This window comes from Hypanus sabinus, chromosome 12 (assembly GCF_030144855.1).
Source record: "Hypanus sabinus isolate sHypSab1 chromosome 12, sHypSab1.hap1, whole genome shotgun sequence".
Lineage (NCBI taxonomy): Eukaryota > Metazoa > Chordata > Chondrichthyes > Myliobatiformes > Dasyatidae > Hypanus > Hypanus sabinus.
In genome coordinates, this window is record NC_082717.1 from 59,064,099 (window position 1) to 59,087,627 (window position 23,529).

At 38.2% G+C, this 23,529-nt stretch overlaps 2 protein-coding genes across 12 annotated transcripts in view; one reads left to right on the forward strand and one right to left on the reverse strand.

Moving 5' to 3' along the window:
• Positions 1-54: 54 nt before the first annotated feature.
• On the reverse strand, positions 55-18,858 carry LOC132402916 (uncharacterized). Of its 3 annotated transcripts, none has more exons than XM_059986010.1 (7): positions 18,666-18,858; positions 14,554-14,833; positions 9,237-9,368; positions 7,011-7,169; positions 6,807-6,922; positions 4,671-4,776; positions 55-2,938 (listed from the first exon to the last, which is right to left on the reverse strand). In XM_059986010.1, exons 2-6 carry the CDS (start codon positions 14,752-14,754, stop codon positions 4,674-4,676), a joined length of 711 nt encoding a protein of 236 aa, XP_059841993.1. In that variant the 5' UTR covers positions 14,755-14,833; positions 18,666-18,858; the 3' UTR covers positions 55-2,938; positions 4,671-4,673. The 3 variants fall into 3 exon arrangements, with proteins under 3 accessions (XP_059841993.1, XP_059841991.1, XP_059841992.1); XM_059986008.1 differs by having other exon boundaries at positions 14,509-14,833; XM_059986009.1 differs by lacking the exon at positions 18,666-18,858 and adding an exon at positions 17,843-18,655 and having other exon boundaries at positions 14,509-14,833.
• A 219-nt stretch (positions 18,859-19,077) lies between these two features.
• sanbr (SANT and BTB domain regulator of CSR) overlaps positions 19,078-23,529 on the forward strand; it is a 79,478-nt gene continuing 75,026 nt past the window's right edge. For 5 of the 9 annotated variants that reach the window (XR_009515124.1, XM_059986019.1, XM_059986018.1 and 2 more), the window contains exon 1: positions 19,097-19,549. Coding sequence is in view for 1 of the 9 variants with exons in the window: in XM_059986024.1 (XP_059842007.1) it covers positions 19,117-19,239 (123 nt within the window). In the remaining 8 variants the exon portion in view is untranslated. Of the gene's footprint in view, positions 19,550-22,459; positions 22,503-23,529 lie in introns of all 9 variants that reach the window. The other 4 variants (XM_059986020.1, XM_059986022.1, XM_059986024.1 and 1 more) reach the window with 3 other exon arrangements.

The window sequence follows — 23,529 nt, forward strand, 5'->3', positions numbered from 1 at the left end:
ATTGTTAATACTTGTTTTGATCTGTTTGAACTAATTTTGATATGGTAATAAACAATTAACCACAATGATAGAAACACAGAAAACCTACAGCACAATACAGGCCCTTCGGTCCATAAAGTTGTGCCGAACATGTCCCTACTTTAGAAATTACTAGGCTTACCCATAGCCCTCTATTTTTCTAAGCTCCATGTACTTATCCAAAAGTCTCTTAAAAGACCCTCCACTATTGCCAGTAGCCCATTCCACGCACTCACCACTCTGAGTAAAAAAACTTACCCCTGACATCTCCTCTGTACCTACTCCCCAGCACCATAAACCTGTGTCCTCTTGTGGTAACCATTTCAGCCTTAGGAAAAAGCCTCTGACTATCCACATGATCAATGCCTCTCATCTTATACACATCTATCAGGTCACCTCTCATCCTCCGTTGCTCCAAGGAGAAAAGGCTGAGTTCACTCAACCTGTTTACATAAGACATGCTCCCCAATCCAGGCAATATCTTGTAAATCTCTGCACCCTTTCTATGGCTTCCACATCCTTCCTGTAGTGAGGCGACCAGAACTGAGCACAGGACTCCAAATAGGTCTGACCAGGGTCCTACGTAGCTGCAACATTACCTCTCGGCTCCTAAATTCAATTCCGCAATTGATGAAGGCCAATACACCATAATATTACCATCTTTTTTTTGAGAAATGCAGAAATGTTACTCAAATCGTTCTTCCTCATGCTAGATGGAATTCAGAGATGACGTTAGTTCCTTCAGCCCTTCCTGTTAAATTTCTGACCACGTACCTTCCCTTCCTGATATCTGTGTTGGCTGATATAGTTAACTTTTGGGTGACTGGGCCTTGCCTCCAAATCTGTCATCAACACTTTTCAATCTGTCTAACATGTAAGCTCCTAAATGTATAGACATTCTTCCTGGAATACATTGAGACAAGTTTTTAGCTTTGTCAAAGATACAACTAGCATCCAATGTGACTAAGTTAATCCTCCTCTCCCTGTCCATTGCTTTTTTTTTGTTTTAATCACACTATCCTCCTCTAACACCTTTCTGCCATCATTTAACAGAGGTTTCAGGTTCTAGGTTTTGTTTCCATTCTTTGGTAATGATTGTAGTCGTAAGAATCATCTATAATGGTTACCATGCATCATGTTTGTCAGAATATCTGTTGCCTCTCATCAGCATCATATAAAGTTCTGGATTTCATATCTGCATTGATACCACTTGGCTCTACTTCTATGTCTTTTGCCCCTTCTGTTTCTCAATTATGACCTTTCAATACATAGGGTTGAATGAATGGAAATTACCCCCAATTAGTATTAGGAAGACCAAAGCCATCGATTTTGTTCTCCATCTAAATTTCAGACTTTCTTCCTTTTTACTACCTTGTTTATTATTTTTCAATGTTTTTGCTGCCCCTCATTTGGATTATTCCAATTAATTCCTCATCGGCCTTTCTCATTGGCATATGCAAGGACAGTTGGAACTCTAGGGCCCATATCCTAACTTGCAAGTCTTAATCACTCTGCTTCATTACTTTGATTTGCATTTACCCTAATTAAGCAAGCCTCCACTTTGTAGTTTTCAATCTTGTATTCAGATCCCTCAATGGCAGCTACTGTTCTATGGTTAACTCATTATGGTGCACAGATGTGGTTGTTCTGTCCCAGTCCTGTTCACCAGACCAGGAACATCTGGTATGAAGTGTCATGCATTCTGGCTCTGGCTCTCCACTCAGTATTGGACCATCTGGTCAACAGCAATATTTACTTCAGGCAGCTCATTCTAATCAACAAGATTCAAAACCTGTCTTAAAACAACAGACTTCACAACATATGTTAGTGATATTAAACATGTTGCTGATTATGTTAGCAAACTTGATGCTAAAAATGAATATTTGGTCAACATCATGGCCCTTGCACTTGTCTATCTGCACTGCATTCTCTCTGTAAATGCAGTACATTCTGTACTTCCTTTCTATTTCCTTCCTTTTCTCCTATGATCTACTCTCCTCTCCTACCAGATTCTTTCTTTTCCAACCCTTTACCTTTCACACCCTCTTGGCTTCACCTATCACCTTTCAGCTAGCCTTCTTTCCCTCCCCTCACCTTTTTATTCTGGTGTCTTCCTCCTTCTATTACAGTCCTGGAGAAGGGCCTTGGTCTGAATCATCAAATCTTTATTCATTTCAATTGATGCTGCTTGACCTTCTGAATTCCTCCAATATTTTGTGTGTGTTACTTTATTCTGCATTCTGTTTTTTTTACTGTCTTGATGAATTATGTATGGAATAATCTGAATAGTATGCAAAACAAAAAATGTTCATTTTATTATTGTCACATTTACTGAGATAAACCAATACCAGCAGTGTTTCTAAATTTTGTTCAGTTCTACAATCATTCAAGATCTTTCTACTCTAAACCTGTCTCTTTAATCATGATAAATATCTCTACCATAAGTGTCCATGCCTTCAGCTGCCAAATCCCTAACATTTAGATCCTTCTGCCTCTTCATTATATGATGGTCCTTCAAGAATTTAAATTTAAATCCTTTTTGGAGATATATATATATATTTCTACAACACGTTCTAATAATGTTGATTATGGTGGAGTTGGGAGCTGTTCTCTTGCTTGTCTCTAACCTTGTCCACACCACTAATTAGTCTTTAATCTTTTTTTGGGGCCTGGATTTTGGTTTTCTAAGTAAGTGCCCTCAACAGCAAAACAACAATCAATATAAATTTGTAGTTTGAATGTACCACTTGAATTTATAATTTCAGAAGCTGCATAAGATAATTTTATGAACATGATGTTTTGATGTATTTGCTGCACACTGTTCGAAGCATTGGAAGGTTCAGTGTGGTTCATCATCTCTTTAAATGTTATTGGTAGATTGTCTTCAAGGTTCAATGACAAGCATTTGCAGCTTTTAGTCCTAAAGAAAACCAACAAACTGCATAATTATTTGCAAGTTGATTAGTACATAGAAATACAATACAGCATAGGAACAAGACCGGAGTGATTGCAGATGCTGGAAATGTATATCAACACAAATGCTGGAGGAACTCAGCATATTAGACAGCACCTATGGAGGAAAACAGACAGTTGACATTTCTGGCTAAGACCCTTCATCAGTTAGAAATGTTGACAGTTCATTTTCCTCAATAGATTCTGCCTGCTCTGGTGAGTTCCAGTCGGAATTTTGTGACAGCACTGAAAAGGCATTACAGCACTCTATCTGTTCCAACAATAATGAAGATTTAGATTTCACATCTTCCTACATATGGTTTATAATCCCTCTGGCCTTCTATGTTCACGTCTCTCCGAAACATTGCTACTGTATCTGCTTCCTCCACCTCTCCTGGTGGCATGTGCTATATTGATTTTAAAAATATTCCCTCAAATCTCCTTTAAACTTTCTCTCTCACACCTTAAATCAGGGGCTCCCAATCTTTTTTATGCCATGGACTCCTACTATTAACCGAGTGGTCCATGAGCTCCAGGTTGGAACCTCTGCCTTAAGTCTATGCCTTCTCGAGTTTGCTTTCCACCCTGTGGCAAATCTACCCTGTCTATGCTTCTCACATACTTCTACCAGGTCGCCCTCTGCCTCGCACTCCAGAGAGAACAGTACAACTTCTCCTTAGATCTCATACTCTCTAATCCAGCAATATCTTGGTATTTACTGCACCCTCATCAGCCTCCACGGCCTTCTGTAATACAATCACCAAAACTAAACATAATACTCCAAATATGGTCAAACTAAAGTTTTACACAACTGCAACATGACTTCCCAACTTTTATGCTCGATGCCCTGACCAATGAAGCAAATATGCTGCATGCCTTCTTTACCACTCACTCTGCTTATTTTGCTACTTTCAGGGAGTTATGTATCTCAAGATCCCTCTATCAATCAGTGCTCCCAAGTGCCCTACCATTTACTGTATACTTTCTTCCTGCATTTGACCTCCCAAAGTGTAACAGCTCACACTTGATGAGACTAAACTCTATTTTCCACTTCTCTGCCCGCAGTTCCAACTGGTCTATATCCCTCTGTATCCATTGGCAGAGTTGTGGATAATGAGGAAGATTGTCAATGTTTGTGTCATCTGAAAACTTTTTAAATCAGCCCACTTACATTTTATGCAAATCGCTTATATGGAATCCTATGGAATACCACTGTTTAAAGACCTTCAAACAGAATTAAACCCATCTATCACTATCTCTGTCTTCTATGACCAAGCCAATTTTGAATCCAGTCTGCTATTAGCCTACTATAAGGAACCTTGTCAAATGCTTAACTATTGTCCACACATACAACTTCCGCTGCCCTACTCTCATCAGTCATCTTTGTCATCTCCTTAGAAAAACTCAATCATGTTTGAAATACGTGACATCTCCCTACACAAACCATTAAGATAATTAAAAGGAATTGAGGCAAGAAGTGGAGATTAAATGTTCTAATTCATCCTTCTGATATTGGCGTTACTAGTAAAGTCAACATTTAATACCCATTTCTTCCTCGACCAGTTATAAATGGCAGGTACACCTGAAGAAAGAGATGGAGATTCTAGAAAATCCTAGATTCTAAAAGGCAAAACTCGAGTAATTCTACTGTACTAAGAAATCTACAATAAAAGAGCTGATAATATCTTGCAAAAATATACCTTTTAGAAAGATTGTTGGAATTGAAGTTTTTTTTGAAGTGTACTTGCTTCCTCTGTTAAACGTATTATTTCTTTTTTTAGTTCATCCAACTGTTGCTGACGTTCCCTTTTAAGATCAGGAAAGCAAATGAATAACATACATTTTAAAGTGAAGAATCAGAATTTTCTTAATTAGACTGTCAATGCATTCAAAACATCTTTCCAACCAAACAGAAATAAACCCCAAAGCTATGGAAGCAGACTGTATTTGATTGGTTCAATATCTCTTAAGCATCCATTTTCAATATTAGTATTATATCTCCATTATGTTATCAACTTTTATCATGTTATCATGTGCAGAACTTTTTCCAACTCCCTGATTTTTTTCTTATACCAAACCACACAGCAATATATTAAATATAGCTTCAAAGTATTATTTGTGTTAGATTTTCCTGAGGCATTTATCAATGTGAAGATTAGGGCAAGCTATATAGTGTACTGTATGAATCATAAATAGCAGGCAGGCCCAACATGTAGTTAAGGCAAATGGCACTGTATTTGCAAAGCCGTTAGGGTTCAAGGACAGGAAGATTTTGTTACAGTTATACAGTGTGCTGGCAAGGCCTCATCTGGAATACTGTGCACAACTTTGGTTTTCTTACCTAAAAAAAGTGTCAAGCCCTTGGTGGTAGACATTGTGGTCTTTACATTAGAGGAAAAATCACAAGCAAGGAGGTATTGCTGCAAAATAAGGGCTGTTTACTTGAAACAGATGAATTGAAATTTCTTCTCAGAGGATAATGAATATCTGGAATTCTCTTCCCCAGAGCATGTTGGAAATGTTTAAATATTTGAAAGATGAAGAGATTGCAGGTTATGGGGAACTGGCCCAAAAGAGAAGCTGTCAAAGCAAAGATCAGCACAAATCATATTGAATGGTAGGGCAGGTTTGAGGGGCCTGGACAGCCTGGTGCTATTTTCTTCGGTTAATTTGCATAAAGCAAAATATCTGACACAATTCCATTTAAGTGTTCTTTACTTTTGCTATTCATTTCATTCTTCCTTTGTGTATTGTTTTTAAGCATACATTTTACTTTTCTCTTGTCCACTTTCATCTTGCTGTTTCAACCACCTCTCTGAATTTCATAAATCCATACACACTCTTGCAAATTTCTTTTGTATTTAATTGTTTACAGTTATGGACAGCCATGGGTTCTCTCCTCCATCAAAATACTCATTCTCCCAAGTAAATTTACTCCCACATTGAATAACTTCTCTTTAAACTCTACTCACATTCTCCAGATCAAAAAAAATGCAATTAAAAGAATACAATGGACCCATCTTTATGTGGGATTGTGGATCATAGAAATCATTTCAGGTCCCTTCTCTCAACTCTTAGTATTACATTAATGACTATTTTATATTTATTCCTGTATTCTTAAAGAATGCAAACTTTTCCTGACATTTGCCTCAATTTCTACCCTACTCTTATCAAAGTCAACAATTTTGTATAGTTCTTTTTCACTATTTGTATTAGAACAGGTAATTTCTACCATGACATTGCCCATCTACAAAATTAATCTAGTTTTTCCTGCTGTTGTTTTCCAACATTCTTCTTTTGACTACAGTTCTCTGACATGCATCTCTTAGATTCTGCACATGCTGTGTATCACCTCAACAACCCTGAAGCAGCCATTACTGACCAATGACCATAAAGTGAACCAATTAGAATTTTAATTCAAAACAAAACATTGCAAGCATTAACTTGTGTAATACTGGGGAATATAAAAGTCAGGTTCTCTATGAAATAACTTTCAATTTACCGATTTTGACTACTACCTGAAGAAACCAAAAAATCCAAACTCATTAAGAATACCGGGTTATATAAGTAACGCAAACTTAGGAGAGTCTTAGTCAAATTTTGTTGATACTATAGGGGAGATGTCACAATTGTTTTGGTGTTTCCATATGACAGTCTACAAAAGTAGCATTAGGTTTAATACAATTATCTCCAACTTAGCAATATCTCCTCTCTAAGTTATTGCCTATGTTTACATATATTTAGGGGAGACACCCAAAGATTATCAGCACTAATGCAGATATACCCCAGCAGGACCTCTAAAAGGATAGGGGAAAAACTTGCACAAGAAAAAATACCAAGATTTTCCTTGTAGGATTTCTGAAACTTGTTGCTTCAATTTTCTTATCTTCTCATCTCTACATGCGATTTCTGACGCTTTTTCTCTTGTCATTGTGGCTATTTTTTCTTCATACTGTATGAAGCAAACCAAAAGCTTAGTAATTTTGGGATGAAGTGGATTTTGCATATTTTTCTAAAAGGCTGTATTGAAAATTACTAACCAACTTCTTGAGATGCTCAGTTTTTTCTTCAAATTCCTTCCTACACTCATGAAGACAGTGGAACTTTTCTGCTGCCAATGCTTCAGCTTGTTTTAATTTTTCTTTTAACCATTCATGGGATTGGTACTCAAGTTTAACCAAATCGTTGTATTCAGAAATCTGAAAAAAATGTTAAGACATATTTCTTTCTTTCTAAAGAAAATCTCCAGTAAATGTTGCAGCCACCAGTATTACTATTGGTACATTATGTCTGAGTCATGTAAATTGTACTCATGATCTTCTGCCCAGTGAAATATATTTTACAATAGACTTCTTTCATTTTATCTTTTTACTTTCACTGCTCCCCTATCCCTCCACATAAGAATAATGATTCACAATGGGTACAATATGTGTGAAAACTTTTCCTAATAACCTCTAGTGTGTATAAGAGTACAGGCAGTTTGTAGGTTAGAACTATCACAGTTTGGGTCTGACTTGCTTCACAAAACTTATTTACCAACAGGGATAACTGGTAATAATGAACACAGGAAACTCTGGCCCTTTTAATCCATTCTGACTAGCATATGATCCTAGCATCAATCGTTCTGTGCAGCATGGAAACAGTCCAACTTGTCCATGTTAACCAAGGTACCTAACTGAACTAGTTCTATTTGCCTGCATTGGGTCCTTAATTAAATCTTCCCAATCCATGTATCTGTTTAAATATTGTAATTGTAGCAGTACAATTACACTTTCTACCACTTCTACCACTCTCTACCACTTTCCCTGACAGCTCATTCCATATACCCATAACCCTATAGCAAACAAGAGCATTGATTTATTAAATACAAACATAAAAATGAAAGAAAATTGAAACCATGGTTCCTCAGAGTCTAATTCAATTTGAACTACAGCACACAATGCATTTATCCATTAAACCATCAGGAAAAAAACTCTTTATGCTACTTTTATTTGTCTAATTAAACCAAAGACAAAACAGTCCAGCAGAAGGAGATATCTTTTTTTTCTCCATGACAATAAAAGCATATGTAATAGCCATGCTGAATCATGTTACATTGAGGTGGAGACAGTGTCCATGATAATACATTATTATCACAATAGTCTTTCCTAGAGTCTTTTTCTGTAGATTCGTCACATCTTTATGCATTCTCTGGCATTTAGGAGGATGAGAGTTAGCATATCTAGCAGACTTGACTGGATAGAAGCAAGAAGAGTGCTTACCCTAGGTAAGGAATCTAGAGCCGGTGCATCACTGTCTTAAGACAAGGAGTACACCAAAGTGGAAATATTTCTTAACTCAGAGTGGTGAAACATTGAAATTCTCTATCCTGGAAGGCTGGAAAGGCTTAAAATTCCATTGCATTCAAATCAGAGATCAATAGATTACTGGATTTCAAAGAAATCAAGTAATTTAAGGTAGTACAGAAGTAAGTGTGTGTGTGTGTGTGTGTGTACACGTACATGGCATGCTCACATCAGAGGGGTTTTGTTTATATTCAGAGGGTAGTGAATCTTTGAAATTCTCTGTTCAAATGGACAGTGTAGATTTGTTTCCTACCAGATTCAACACAATGATTAATCAACATCAGCAAGAAGGAAAATGCTAGAACGCTTGGTGATATGATTGAGACAATAATGTTATGAGGGGATTAAATAGAGTCATTTGCAAGAAGCTTTTCCATTTACCAGAGATTTAAAAAAAACTAGAGGATATAGATTTAGGGTAAGGGGTGAGAGATTTAGAGGGAATCTGATGGGTTCCCTTTCAAACAGTGATGAATAACGAAATGCACTGCCAGAGAGAATGGTGGAAATCAAGTTATTGACAATACTTATGAAGTGTCAAGACAAATACTTCAATCACCTAGGCATAGAAGGCAATGTATTTTGATGATGGCTTAAAATAGATTGGTGCTCACTGGTCATTGTAATGGGTTGAATAGCCTGTTTCCATGCTGTATGACTCAATGACTCTATATAAATAGAAGTAATAGATTCTTAATGAATATTTTGGTATTTCTTCCCAAAAGAGAGGTAAGCTATAGTTAAAGCACACAACTGTAAAATATTGGGTGGCAACTTAATCATCTTTGAAGGTGGATACGTTGCTAAATCCAGATGAAGTGTGCCCTTGGCTATTAAAGGAAATTAGAGAGGAAACTGAAGGCCTTTATTGCAGTGTTTCCTTTCTTGCAGTATTGACAAATGTTATTATTTAGCACTTACCTCCTGTTGCATTTGTTTACTGATATTGTTTATGGTTACTTCTTTTTCTTTTAGTTGTGCTTTTAGCTGTGCATTTTCTTTTTCTAGCATACTAATCCTTTCCATCAGTTGTTTTTGATCATATGTGGAATCCTACAGATACATTCATGATTAGTTGATAAATGATTCTGATAAACAGAACTCCCTGAAATGAATAAACCCCTGTAAGATTTATCTATGTAATTTCCAGGCTAATAATTAGGAGTGACTGAAGTTTTCTCAAATAGTAATAGTTGCTACCATTCACAGAATAATTAACTCTGTATCAGTTAACTCCACTGACATTCATACTATTTCATATTTTCATAAATTTACCCAATTAACATCAAAGTGCTCCATGAGCCATGTAAATAAACCATTCATGTTCCTTCTTATAGAGGTACTTCCAAATATTTCCCCTTGAAATTGACTTACCAACAATTTTTCAGTGGCCTTTCAAAACTTGTAACCTGAAGATATTGAAATTAACAATATACTTTCATTTTGTAATCACAAGAGATGTAGGTGTGGAATTGCGAGCAAAATATGAGGGGTGATTGATACATTCGTGGCCTAAGGTAGAAGAAGTCAATTTTAGAAAACATAGCACATTTATTTTTCAACATAGTCCCTGCCTACAGTTACACACTTAGTCCAGCGGTCGAGCAGCATACGGATCTTGGACCTCCAGAAAGTGTCCACAGATGGGTGATTGATAAGTTTGTGACCTAAAATAGAAGGAGATGAGTTATACAGCTCTTGTTACATCCACATGCAGGTCAGCTCTTTGAGTGATTATGCAGAAAGTTTGAAGTTAATAACTCATCTACTTCTACCTTAGGCCACGAAGAGTTGAACTGCACGTGCATGTAACGAGAGCTGTGTAACTCATCTCCTTCATGAACTTATCAATCACCCCTGCTGTGGACACTTTCTGGAGGTCCAAGATCCATATACTCCACGACCGCTGGACTAAGTGTGTAAATGTAGGAGGGGACTATGTTGAAAAATAGATGTGCTAAGTTTTCTAAATTTGACTCCTCAACCTTAGACCACAAACTTATCAATCACCCCTCATATAAGCTGCTAGGAGCTCGGAATAAATGTAGGGCCTTGAACCACAGTAATGACTATCTCTTTAGCTCCACAGATGCTGCTTGAAAGGCTGAGTTCCTCCAGCAGCTTTCTTTTGCTTCAATAAAGTGTTCATGATAAAAAAAAATCAGAATACAACATACAACAAATTCATTTAAGGAAATGACATACATGTTGAAAACCTAAATCACTATTATGTTAGCACTACAGTAACTATATCAAAAACATTAGCAGAAAATAGATTACATTGTAAAAAATTGACTAAAACTAGCCCTAGTGTTGGTTCAAGCTTTCAGATATGTTTGTCCCACTGAGGCAGGGAAAGGATCTTGGTGAAGTTGACAAAAGTAGTGGAATATCTAACAAAAGTAGTGGAATATCTAGTCAAGAGGAAGAAAGAGGCTTAATTAAGGTTAAGGAAGCAAAAATCAGACAGGGCTCTAGAGTTACAAGGTAGCCAGAAGGAGCTTAAGAATGGCTTTGGAGAACTAGAAGGCAGCATGAGGAGACATTGGCGAGTAGGATTAAGGAAAATTCCAAGGCGTTTTACACATACTGTATATGAAGAACAGGAAGGTGATTAGAGTGAGGGTAGCACCAATCAGGGATAGAAGAGGAAAAATGTGCCCGGAGTTGGAGGAGATTGGGGAGGTCCTTAATGAATATTTTGCTTCAGTATTCACCAGTGAGAAGGACCGTGACATTTGAATGGACAGCAAAGGCTGGAACATGTTGACATTAAGTAAGAGCATGTGCTAGAATTTTAAAAGGATATTAGGATAGATATGTCTCCAGGGCCAATGGGATATATCCAAGGTTCCTATGAGAAGAAAGGGAAGAGATTGCTGTTCCTTTGGTGATGAACCTTGCATCCTCACTGATCACAGGAGTAATAACAAATGATTGGAGGGTGGCAAATGTTATTCCTTTGTCCTGCAAAGGGACTAGGGGTAACCTTGTAAATAATAGGCAAATGAGTCTTACTTCAGTAGTGGGTAAATTATTGCAGAACATTCTTAGAGGCATGATTTATATGCATAGTCTGAATAGGGATTGTAAGCATGGCTTTGTGAAAGGCATGTCATGCCTCACAAGCCTGATTGTATTATTTGAGGATGAGACAAAGTACATTGATGGAGGTAGAGCAGTGGATGTGGTGTATGTGGATTTTAGTAAGGCATTTGATAAGCTTCCCCATGATAGGCTCATTTAGAAATTCAGGGAGAATGGAATTCAGGAAAACTTGGCTGTGTGGATTCAGAATTGGCTTACCCATAGAAGGCAGAGGGTGGTTGTAGTTGAAACATATTCTGCCTGGAGTTCAGTAATCAGAGCTGTTCCACAGGAACCTGCTGTGGGCACTCCTGCTTTTTAGATGACTTCCATAACTTAGATGGGGAAGTGGGAGGGTTGATTAGTAAGTTTTCAGATGACATGAAGGTTGGTGGCATTGTGGATAGTGTAGAGATTTTGTCGAGTCTTATACCGAGATATTGGTGGATGCAGAGCTGGGCTCAAAGGTGGTAAATGGAGTTCAAACCAGGAAAGTATGAAGTGATTCACTTTGGAAAGATGTATTTGAAGACAGAATACAGGGTTAATGGCAGGATTCTTAGCAGTTTGGAGAAACAGGGGGATCCAGATCCATAAATCCCTCAAAGTTGTCGTGAACATTGATAGGTTTATTAAGAAAGCATATGTATGCCTTTATTAGTCAAGTGATTGAGTTCAAAAGCCATAAGGTAATGTTATAGCTTTAAAAAACCCAGGTTAGCCCACAATTGGAATATCATCTCAGTTCCAGTTATTTATTTATTTATTTAGAGATATGGTATAGTAACAGGCCCTTGCAGCCCAATGAGTCTGTGCCACACAATTACACCCATATGACGAATTAAATGACTAACCCATACGTCTTTGGGATTTGGGAGGAAACCGGAGCAGCTGGAGAAGAACCCACACAGTCATATGGAGAATGCACAAACTCCCCACAGACAATGGCAAGATATTAAACTGGGTCACTGACGCTGTAATAATGGTATGTTAACCACTACGCTACCATGCTGCGCGCCCAAGGTTGCCTCATTATAGAGGATGTGGGAGCTTTACAGAAGGTGCTCTGATTTACGAGAATGCTGCCTGGATTGAACAGCATGTCTTATGAAGATAGGTTGAGTAAGCAAGGGCTTTTCTCTTGAGAGACAAATATGAAGGAGCATAATTTTATGGTGATTAGAGTAAAATATAGCAGTGATGTCAGTGGAAAGTTTTTACACAGAAAGTGGTGGGTGTGTGGAATGCACTGCCAGGGTGGTACTAGAAGCAGATACATTACGAGCATTTAAGAGACTTTTAGATAGGCACATAGATAGGAAAATAAAGGACTGTGTGGGAGGAAAGAGTTAGATTGAACTTAAAAGAGGTTAAAAAGTTAGTACAGCTTTGTGGGCTGAAGGCCATATACTGTACTGTAATGTTCTATGTTTCAGATGTGTTCTTTCTTGTACAAATTGTGTATATATTGTTTTTATTGTGAATGCTGAGTATTTGATGCTAGACTTTTATTGCATCGGCATATATGTACTTGAGCATATTACAATAAACTCAACTTTAACTCTGACTTTGATGTCATGTCAGGTGATTGCAAAACATCCCATGAAGTTACATTGAAGAATAGCAAGTGTAACCCTTACCCAACAGGCTGGTATATGTCTAGGGGAAAAAGGGGATCCAGCCACTCTCCAACCCACCTCCCGTACACGCAGGTGCTGTGAGAATCGAGTTTACGCCTCGAGCCCGCCAACAGTATCAAATCCACAACAAATACCGTTATGAAATACACTTTAAAGAGTTTACTAAAATTAAAAAGAGTAGTAAGCAATACAATATATATACACAAGGAAAAAAAACAAAAGGCGCCACTTATCAAAGTTCAGTCTGTTTAGTGCACTCGTTGGAGCTCAATCAACGAACCAATCGACCCATCCGGCCATCGCACCTGGGACCACCCCGGTGGTCTTACGAGCAGTCCAGCACACGTCCACCTTCTTCAGTGTCTTCCTTGGCCTCTCCCCAAAAAACCCGCGAAAACCCCTCCCCCAAGTTCCCAGCATCACAAGACACAATGACATTCCCCATTGATTAACAAATGAATACAATTACCATATCAGCCATTCTAAAGTGAAACAACGTCTGGAGAAACACTTATCCGACAAAGAAACATTCCTACTTGTAACAAACCAAAGAGGCCATTTTGAGTAACATACCCAGGACATTGTACACAAGGTAGTTATTCTAGGTTCCTGGTTTATTTCTCAAATGGTATCAAAATAGACAATATTTGGGTTATGGGGTCATAGTCCCATCAACCCATGCCTGGACCATATAGCCCTCCACACCCATTCCATCAATGTACTTATCCAAATTTCTCTAAAATGTTGAAATTGTACCTGCATCCACTACTTCTGCTGGAACCTAGTTCCACACTCTCACCACCCACTGAGTAAAGAAGTTCCCTTTCAGGTTTCCTTAAATACTTTATCTTTCATCCTTAACCTATAACCTCAAAATCTACAGTGGTCTCACCTCTGTGGAAAAAACTTGCATTTACCCTATCTATATCACACATAATTTTGTATCCCTCTATCAAATTTCCACTCATCCTTCAACCCTTCCAAATAACTCAAATTTATATCCTTGTTATTTTCTCTGTATTCTTTAAATTGTATTGATACCTTTCTGTAGGTAGGTGACAAGAACTGCATACAATACTCCATTGAATTACTGTTCACACATCGTTGTCATGTGTAAATTGGATGTAACAAAATTACCACACTATAAATTATGAAGTATATTAGGAGAAGGTTGCATATTGAAAAGCTTTGTTTGAAATAAAAACCTTTCTTGACGGCACAATTTTCAGAATTACAAATAATCTGAGTTAATCCTATTTTTCATAACTTTAGGAAACACCAATGTAACAACAATGAGTTAATTGTCAGGTAAAAATAGATGGCTCAAGATCAGATATTCAAGTAGACATACTGGCAGTCACTAATGAAACAGCATTTAACAGAAAGCAATTTGGATTCAAATATTTTGAAGATAATTGAAGGCAATTTTGTTGACAAGTCATGATATAAAGATAAATACATCTTACTTTAATTGTAGCATCTTTAGCAGAAATTTCATGTTTTTCACTTACACTTTTCTTTGTATGCCCTTTATGTACTTTAATGGCATCAAAATGTGCAGTCAATGATTTTGTTTCTGGAATGGGCATGCTTACACCTGATATTCCTGTAAAATCTGGAGGCTTCCTGGCTGATGGATCAGGCTCCGCAGATGTAGTTTTGTGTTTCACATTACCAGTTGATCTTGTTGCTCCTAATTTCACTCTGGACATGTTCAATTTAAAGTTAGATATTTATTCACAAATTGCAAAATTAATACCATCAGTCAAGGTCCTTCTTTGTTGCTTCTTCCTAGTATGCAAAAGATTCAACACAATGGACAATAAAAATAATCCATTATTCCCTGAGTTTAACTTTATTTCTCATGATTAATAAATTATGAAGCATAATCAAAATACACATGGGCTGTTTTGAGACCATGCAAACAAAATTAACTTGCAAACTTGTCAAATAGTATAGATAAAGCTTCTGTAATACTTTAATTTCATTCAATGAACATAGTATCCCAATATTCAGTTTAGATGAGAGGTCATGGCGGTAAATGATTTTTTTTTCAAACACAATTAGCAAAGTTGCTATAATTATTAAGTCATTTATAAGAAATAAGTATGGTCATCTAATTTCCAAGGGATAACAGGGAAAAATGAATACATGTTATTTCATTTTGCAGATGCCATCATTCAAATCACCAATACAAGCAGTGAAGAGCAATGATTTGAGATTAGGGTGGAGTCAATTTAAAACTAATTGGTGGCTTTATCATATTCAGTACATCGAAATATACAGTAAAATACGTTGCTTAATGCCAGATGGGACTAGGTGAGAGTAAGCGTTCAGCACAGACTAGAAGGGCCGAGATGGCCTGTTTCCGTGCTGTAACTGTTATATGGTCATGGTGCTGAGAACTAATTATAGGAAAGTAAGAGCAGAAGTAGGCCTCTTTCAAGCCTGTCCCACCATTCAATATGATCATGGCTGATCTGTGTTGGGTTTAACTCCTCTTCTGTGCTACTTCCCCATAACACTCAATTCTTCAATAGATGTGGGTGATTAATCCACAAACTATTTGAAGGGTATACCCTAAAATTAGAGGCCATCACTGCCTGTGGCATGATGCTAAGATGATCTTTTTTTAAAAAAAAATTATGCATAATTTAAATAAAAAGCTTTGTTTATTTAGGAACCTATAGTTTGGTTGTGAAAATTGTGAAATTATGTCAATAAAATGCAAGTAGGCTTCTAGAGGCATTGCCATTCAAAATTATCATGATTAGTCATTGGAGTCAGTGGTGCTTTCTTGTACTCTTCATATCCCTTGATTCTGAATGCCCCATAAGTGCAAGTGTTCACAGACCAACAGAGTGAGAGTGTGATGGACAATTGAAGTGACAGGCACCATTGAGCTTAGGGTTACCAGGACAAATGTTGCGTCACTTGAGGGACAGCATCTGAAGACAGATGGAGGTTTGAATTGGAATGGAAGTCTGGGAACATCCTTTCATCTTTTTCCTTCCCACTATCCAGGAATCATAACAGACTTCCCGGATGAAGCAATTCACTTGCACTTCCTCTGATATAGTGTATTGATACAGTATGCATCATATAGTCTCCTCTACAATGGGTGATTGGGTGATCAGCTTTTAGAGCACTTGTGTTCTGATAATCTGATACTTTGTCTCAGTTGGCCATCTGTGATATTGGCCTGGTCTGTGACCACACCCACCCAACCGCACACTTTTTTCCCCTCTCTAGAGGAAGAGCAAATAACTATCCTGACCTGCCAATTATGTCTTCCTGCTATGTAACGCAACTCCAACATTCTTCATTCTAGATTATCATTCTCTAACTACTACCAGAGACTGGATAGTCCAGGGCTGCTTCCCCTGAAGCAGAAACTTGATGGGCTGCTTTCCTTATGAAGAAGGTGTCACATACCCTGTGACTGGGTTACTAAACCATCAGAAATGGAATAATATGTTGGAATCTGGTGGTAGTGTAACTACAAGTGTTTATTACCAAACTAAGTAATATGGAAACATAAAATGCAAATATATTAAACAGGTTAGCAATGATATATACAGAAGTGTGGAAGTAGGAATCAACCAAGCTCTATCAAAGTCTGGGGTAAATGAATAGTCATAAGATGATGCAGAGTTCAGTTCAGGTCGAGGTAGTTGCTGTTGTACCATTGGAGAGAGAAAGAGAGAGAGCGAGAGGTAAGCAGTTGCAGCTGGCAAACCTTCCGTTGTCTTCTTGTGGTCACTGTGACCCCTCCGTACCAGGCCAGACCGTTCTTCAGTGGTAAGCTTGTCACCCAGGCAAGGGTGGACACACACAGAAGCCTCCACCGGTCTGCCTTCACACACTGTGAGCCTCTGATCGATTCCCTCAAATCAATCCTCTGAACCCCCACCTTCCTGTGGGTGCACAACGCTCTTTCAGTGTCCTGTGGCGTGTCTGCCTGTGTCTCAGCAGACCTGCCTTTTATCTCCCCTGCCAGGGTATCAGCCATCCACCAACTGTTCCTGTCCATCACCTGACCCCTCCTTGCTATCTTAGCAGGCACCTGGCACCACCTTGCTGTGTCATCAGGGATTCACACAAGCAGGCAAAAGTGTCCTTGGAGCAATTGTAAACAATCATCGAAGGAGCCATAATACTAAATCATTCCCTCTCTCTCTCTCATTATCAGCATCTGCAGCAGAAGACCTCCCCCCTCTTCTCTCCCTCTCTCCTTAGCAACATAGTTCACAGGGGAGTCAACTCTGGACCCCATCTCCGCATGGCTTGCTCATCACACATTACAAAGGAAGCTGAGGGATGACCTCTCAAGAGTTTATAATGTCATAATGGACATAGGGGTGACTAAAGATCCCCCCCCCAGGAATTTTAAAACAAGAAGACGTCTGTTTAAGCTGAGAAGGGAAAGATTTAAAGGGAAACAGAAGGATTTCTTCCCCTCCCCCCCCCCACAACGGGGGTCGCAGGTATATGGAACGAACAAAGTGGTTGGTCTTGGTAGGTAAAATTACAACATGTAAAACACACCGAGAAGAACATGGATAGGGACTCTTGGATGGATATAGGCCAAAGGGACTGGGTCAGGAAGCTATTCGGTCGGCATTAATGAAATGGCTGGGAGGTTTGTTTCCATGCTGTTTAACTCTGTGGTTCTATTCTCTCATTGAGAAATTAACCCTGTTTACAGCACATCTCCATGTTCCCTTGGGCTTTGACCTCATATCTTCCTCCCCTTCTCCCTCCTGCTTAACAACTTCATTCCCACTATTGACGAAGTACCTTCGACTTGAATGAGAGACTGTTTCTTTTCCCACGGATGCGACCTGACCTACTATTTCCAACATTTTCTGCTTTTATTTGAGATTTATAGCATTTGCAGTCTTTTTTGGTTTTCAATGATGCCCTTCACTTCCGTCTCGCTGCAAGTTCATGCGCACGCGTACTCTTAGCCCCCGTTACTACCACCGCAACATGTGAAGCAGATTAAGTTTAAAAAGATACGGGGAAAGAAAAAGCAGCACTGTTTTCTGTTGAAAAATTACAATTTCTTAGCGTGGAGTAATGACGTTAGTAAAAATCGGAATACACAAAACCAGAAAATCTTTCTAAGGGAATACCAAAGGATAAAATGCTGGAAATGTTGGTAAGAAGGTGGCGATTAACTGGGTAGCGGGGTGGAGATACGCCTCTACCAAAGGCGGTATAAGGCGCCCCTTCCCTCCGCTCGCCTGCAGGTCACCCTTGAGCTAGGTGTAGCACCTGCTTAGCCCCTCGATCAGGGTCATAAGAAACAGCGGGGGCAGGTGGGGTATGGTCCTGGTTATGTGACCACTGGTGCCAGGCAGATAGTCTCTGAAGGCTGGGGGCCACCAGTCTGTTAAAGAAACTGCCCAGAACGCGGCATTGTTAAATCACTTCTACAGGAAAATCTGCCAAAAGAACAATCATGGTCAAAGACCCATGATCGCCCACGGTTACACGACGCGGCAAATAACGATGATGGTGACGAGTTATTTACAACTCTAGACTGGTCCTTGCATAGTTCGGTTTAGAGTTTCTCCAAAACCTGGAGTCGCACTGAAGGGCTTCTGAAATCATTTACCTGTTCACTCCTTAAAATACTGGCAGATCAGTACACTTTGAGAACTTTCTACAGATAGATTCTGAGAGACAGACTTTTTCCCCCTAATCAGAACTCCTTTTATAACCACGGCCTTCTTTTCCGCATTGAGCTCCTCTGACAGCCGGGCAGCGCGGTTGCCTAGCTACCCGAACGCCGACCTTGCTGCACTGCGGTCCGCAGAGCCGGCTCGAAAAAAGAGGGGAAGCTAAATACTGCGACACGGAAACCCACTGCCAATCAGCCGCCGGCCCAGAAGCCCCGCCCGCAACCTGCCGCGCCAATTGGACCAATGTCGGCTCCTGTTCGTAGAGTTGCCGCCCCCGCCCCATTGCCGGGGAGAATCTTGTCTTTGATTGGTTGCTCGGTATGCCAATCAGAAGGGCAAGTTTGGCCCTCCTGCGCTTGTTCGGTAGGGCGGTTGATCTGATCCATGTTGGTGCGGGCATTGTGGAGTAATGGCTGGAACTGGGTAGTGATACAAGGAAGATACGCCTTTTATAAAAAGCCGTTAAAGAGACAGCGCTGCGAATTTAGAGGATGTAGTTTTGCGGCGGTATGTAGTTGGCGTATTTGCTGCAGTTCGAGCAGAAAGACCAGGGAGAAACCACCGACTGGCTTCACAGCCGGCGCTGTGAGTTGCTGCTGTGGAGGTGGAGGACACGATGTCGTTTGGCTGTACCAGACAAGTAGTTTTGAGTGAAGTGGGTTGTACCGTTCAAGTTTAAATTCGGTGTTATCACTCATCTACCGACGTAAGAAGTCTCAATGGAACCACTGCAATTCAGTCTTATAGTTTAAATCGTATTGAGAGAGTGTCAGCCCCTCTGAGAGTGCAGTCCTTCAGCCTACCGGCAGTAGCTCGGGTTAGTGTAAATATGGCAATGCTTTATTATTTATGGCCCATATGATTGTGGAGCACCTGAAAATATGGATATATCATTATTCATGTATTTTAGGCGTGACAGAAAGCACATTTATTGTGAAAGGCACGAGTTTAAAATAGGATTTAGTGTACATATAATCCTCGAGCAGAGGTTTCTGAGAACATGACATTTCTCCTATTTGTACAGTTCTTTGGCCCCTATTTAAGTAAATTTACAACTAAGGATGTATTCAATTTCAGTTTGTATTTTAAAGGGAAAGCATAGTGAAGAACGTATTTTGTTACTTATTCTGGGATGTGCTCATAATGTATCGTTTTTCCTAGATTATTGATATACTGTAATGGAATGACTTGCAGATTGCATCAGAGGATAGTTCGGTGCTAATTACATTGAAGTGGGGCTGAAGTCACACTCAGGCGGTCCTAATAAGGAAATGTAGATTTCCACCTCTGAATATTTTTATTTATAGAGTACCTATAATCTGGTAGAATATTCCAAGGTGTTTAGAAAGAACATGTTATTTATCAAAATTTGACACAAGCAATTAGACAGTATTAAGACAGATGACCAAAGCTTAGACACAAAGGCATGTTTCATAGGAAGGGAGGTGTAGAGGATTTGGAAGAGTCTAGAGTCTTGCAGTTGAAAGCAAAACTCAATTGTAGAGAGGTTTAAAATCAGGCATAACAGAAAGGCCAGAATATGAAGAGTACAGCTTTCATTCAGAGTTGTAGTCCAGTGATCACACAAAACGACAGGCAGTAATTCAAAATTTAGAACGTTTAAACAATATTTACTCTATAATTTTCCTCATTTTCTATTGCTAGTGGAGCTTATTGCAGCACATTTGTATGTTACAAATTGATATTTACTTAAAGATAATATGTAGGCAAAGCATTTGTGATTTAAAAATCTATTAGAAGAACACTAAAGCCATAGAAAGTTTAGATAAATTGCCAAGGAAGGATAACAGGAAAGTCTTGAGAGAGAACTGTGTAATCCCACACCACAATGTATGGCTTGCCAAGATTTTCTGTTTACTCCCACAGCCTAATCCTGCAAATTAGTTCTAATCACGGAGTGTCCATTTACCTTTCCAAATTTCATACAGTATCTGCTTTGGTACATTGCTAAACATAACTACCCTTCATTATGTTTAATTTTTCATTTTCTTTTTGAGTTCTTTTATATTTAAAATATAGCATATTCCAGTTTAATGAATTTAAAATAACAAACTTTAAAAATATTTTAAATCATTTGACTTTCTTTGTCATCTCGCTGCCAAAGAAAAAAAAATTCCCTACTTTTCTGTGTCAAAACATAATTTTGGTGTTCCCACTAATCTTCTACAAATCATTGAGGTAGTCACTAGGTGACTGGGTTCTGTCTGCTTTGAAAACAGAGGAACAGAAATGCTCTTAGACTCTTGACCCAGTTTTACTTTTCAGTGCGTTCACGGCCAATCTATAACTTGCTCTTCTCTCCATATTCTGTCATTACTTATGATTAGCAAGAATTCAACTATCTTAAATTTGATTATAATAAAACTGCTATTTTTTTTTGAAGACTGTAGCACCTTCTGCATGTAAAATTGCCTCTCATCTTTGTTCTTCAAAGGCCTGACTAATTTTTAAGTAATGACCTCAAATTGTAGCCTATACAATTAGCAGAAGTAGCTACTTTTCTTAAAATTCACCTGCATTTTGGAAACTTTTAAACTCCAAAGAATGCAGCCCTGTTTTTTTTATGTATAGACTATGCTTGTACTTTGACTTTTGAAATTCATGAATCACTTTGATAATTTATGCTGCACTCCATCCCAGATTATATCATTAAGTTTTAGCATGACTTGTATTTATTTTCTATGATTCTTCCCTGTAACACCAAATATTTTGTGTGTGTGCTTTTTTAAACTTCTAACAAACATCTCACCATGTTCAAAATTTCGTATTTGCTTTTTCAGGCCCCTTTGCTATTGCATCACAATTCCCTCAAAATAATGTTAGATTATTCTGCCTATCCACATTGTTTCTCCCTAATTATTTCACTGGATTAAAGTAATTTGAGAGAAACAATGTGGATAGGCAATGGTTCTGCCCATCTCAACTGTCTAAGATTTGAATCATATGCAAACTTCAGAAAAGGCTGTCCAGTACCCAACTCCAGATCTTTAATATGAAACTAGAAAAACAATGATGACTTTACCAATTTTGGGACACTGTACTTGTTTCCATTATGGAAATCAGTGTATGGTCCTGTCTCTTGCCTAACCAATATAGTCAAGTTACTAGTCCCTTTGATACCATGCACTCATATTTTCTCTATAGATCTATTATCGGATTACTTATCAAATGCCTTTTGAAACATTTGCTAATAAACATCCACTGATGTGCAGGTTTCTTCCATTTCTTCCAAAGGCCAAAGAGGAATTAAAATAACTTGCTGAGAGAGTTAATAGAGAGAAAGTTATTCTTTCATTTGGAAATTACAATTACTTTATGAAAGAATGAGGAGATTAGCTGGAAAAGCTGTGTTAGAAAATGAAATACATGGCATAGGGATGGATGAGGTTTGGGGGAAAGTGGACAGATCTTGAATGTAAGGAAGATGTATGGTCTTAAGAGAATTATAGTGGGATTAGTTATTGATTTCTTATCAAGAAATCCCATTCTTAAGTTTGTCAGCCAAAACTACTGGCAGTGTCATAATTTGCACCAAGATGTATTCATGCAATAACTCCTGGATACTGACCTTGATAGATTCTGGCTTAAAGGATTCCCTTTTAAATTTGCATCTTTGTTTACAGATCCTCTTTTGCCTTCTTTCACTCTACCTCTTTAATTACCCATGGCCCTATATTCCTTTGAAATCTGTTTTTTTTTGTTCAAGTACTGCTGCTACAAACATGTAAGAGTGCACTTTGGTTAAAGAGGTTAGTAATTTCAAGTTTGTTTTATAATTGATTATAAGTATGTATTGGCAGCAAAATTGTTAAATACTGATCTGCTTATTTGCTTGCAATGTCAATATAGATATTTTGCTGTATTATAAATCATGAATGAGTGAGCCAATAATACTCAAAGCAGCCAAGGGATTACGCTTGAGAAACAAGAATTATGGATACTGATAAAATAAATTAAGGTTATCGTAATTATAGAGGGTAAAAGTGCGTTGAACCATGGCAATTCCACATCTTGGCTGCCGTTTGAAAAGTGTAGCCATCATCAAATTAGTTACAAAGGAACTTGTTATTTCCTTGTTATACTAGTTTGTGTAAGGAGTTTTACTCTAGGAAGGAATTGTGTTATTTATTAATAGGAATTCTCACCATTTTACATCTCTTTATTCAATTTTACAATTGGGATAGGATAGGTTACCTGGGACTAGCTTAGGTGGGCATCTTGATCAAGATGAGGCAGCTGGGCCAAAGGGCCTGGGCCTGTGCTAAATGATAATAAAAATCATTTTACTAGGAATTTAATTTTTTTTAATCTGCCCTCAAAGGCAGATTTGTTATTCATCCCCAAGTGTCCCGTGAACCAATTGCCATGCTGGACCATTTCAAAGGGTGGTTCACGTAACTCTGGGTCTGGAAAAGCATTATAGATGAATTTGAGTGTGGATATCAGATTTCACTTCCAGAAAGTTGTCCTGTTATTAATACTAACTTTCTTAATTTAATTAATATTCCCCAGCTTTCTTCAATGATGGAATTTGAATATCTTTCTAGATCAATTGCTGTTTTGCTGTCTGGTACGCCAGTGATATGTTTTCAAACAACTGTGGTTTACTTTGTTTCTCTCATGTATGTTTAGAGTATTATTAGCACTATAAATTACAAATATACTTGAATCTAGCAACATTAATTTTAATTTTGTGCAGTACCTAATTATTTAGCAACCATCTCTGTGTACATATAACTGGCTTTGCTAAATTAACTAAAAATGCAAACCCAAAAT